A 549-nucleotide genomic window follows, 5' to 3' on the forward strand; every position below is an offset into this window, starting at 1 on the left:
ATTCCGAGCCGAGCAGCGGGAAGAGATAAAACAACGAACGTCTGAAGCATTGAACAGCTTTGTCAAGAAGAGCTATGGTGACTTCCTGGCTTGTACTGCAGGAACCCTGGATGTTCAGAAACCCAGCTCAAAGGCTTCCGTCCCAGGAAGAGCCCGAGAGGGTTCTCATGCAGCAATTCAGCTCTACGTGGTCAACACCGGGGGCCCAGCAGACACAGCTTCCCTTCCTCAGTGGAAAACGGGGCTCGTGTCTGATAACACAACGTGGTGCGTTATCGACCGTGGCTTTGAGCTGATCCCAGTGTGGGACGTCATCCTGTGCAATCACTGCAGGGATTTTAAGTCTGTTGGTCAGATGAGCAGAGCCCTCAGGGCTGCGTACAAAGCGCTGACGAATCAGAGCATTGGCACCGTTTTTGGAGAGGAGCTGGGCAGTGCAGTGCAAGAGGCCAGAGATTTCATGGGGACTGTGAAGACCTGGCAGGTGATCGTGGATGAAGAGAAGCTGCTCATGCTAATGGGGCTAAAAGATTATCTGAGTGCAAAAAC

The 549-nt window shown here is 52.8% G+C and overlaps 1 protein-coding gene across 1 annotated transcript; it reads left to right on the forward strand.

The window, feature by feature from the left end:
• Positions 1 to 4: 4 nt before the first annotated feature.
• On the forward strand, positions 5 to 541 carry LOC121342696 (interferon-induced very large GTPase 1-like; the record flags this gene model as incomplete). Its single annotated transcript, XM_041417292.1, has 1 exon — positions 5 to 541. A coding segment is annotated over one exon (537 nt), but the record flags the coding sequence as incomplete, so codon positions are not given.
• Positions 542 to 549: the final 8 nt, after the last annotated feature.

This window comes from Onychostruthus taczanowskii, unplaced genomic scaffold (assembly GCF_017590055.1).
Source record: "Onychostruthus taczanowskii isolate IOZ18803 unplaced genomic scaffold, ASM1759005v1 scaffold5540, whole genome shotgun sequence".
NCBI classification, from domain to species: Eukaryota; Metazoa; Chordata; class Aves; order Passeriformes; family Passeridae; genus Onychostruthus; species Onychostruthus taczanowskii.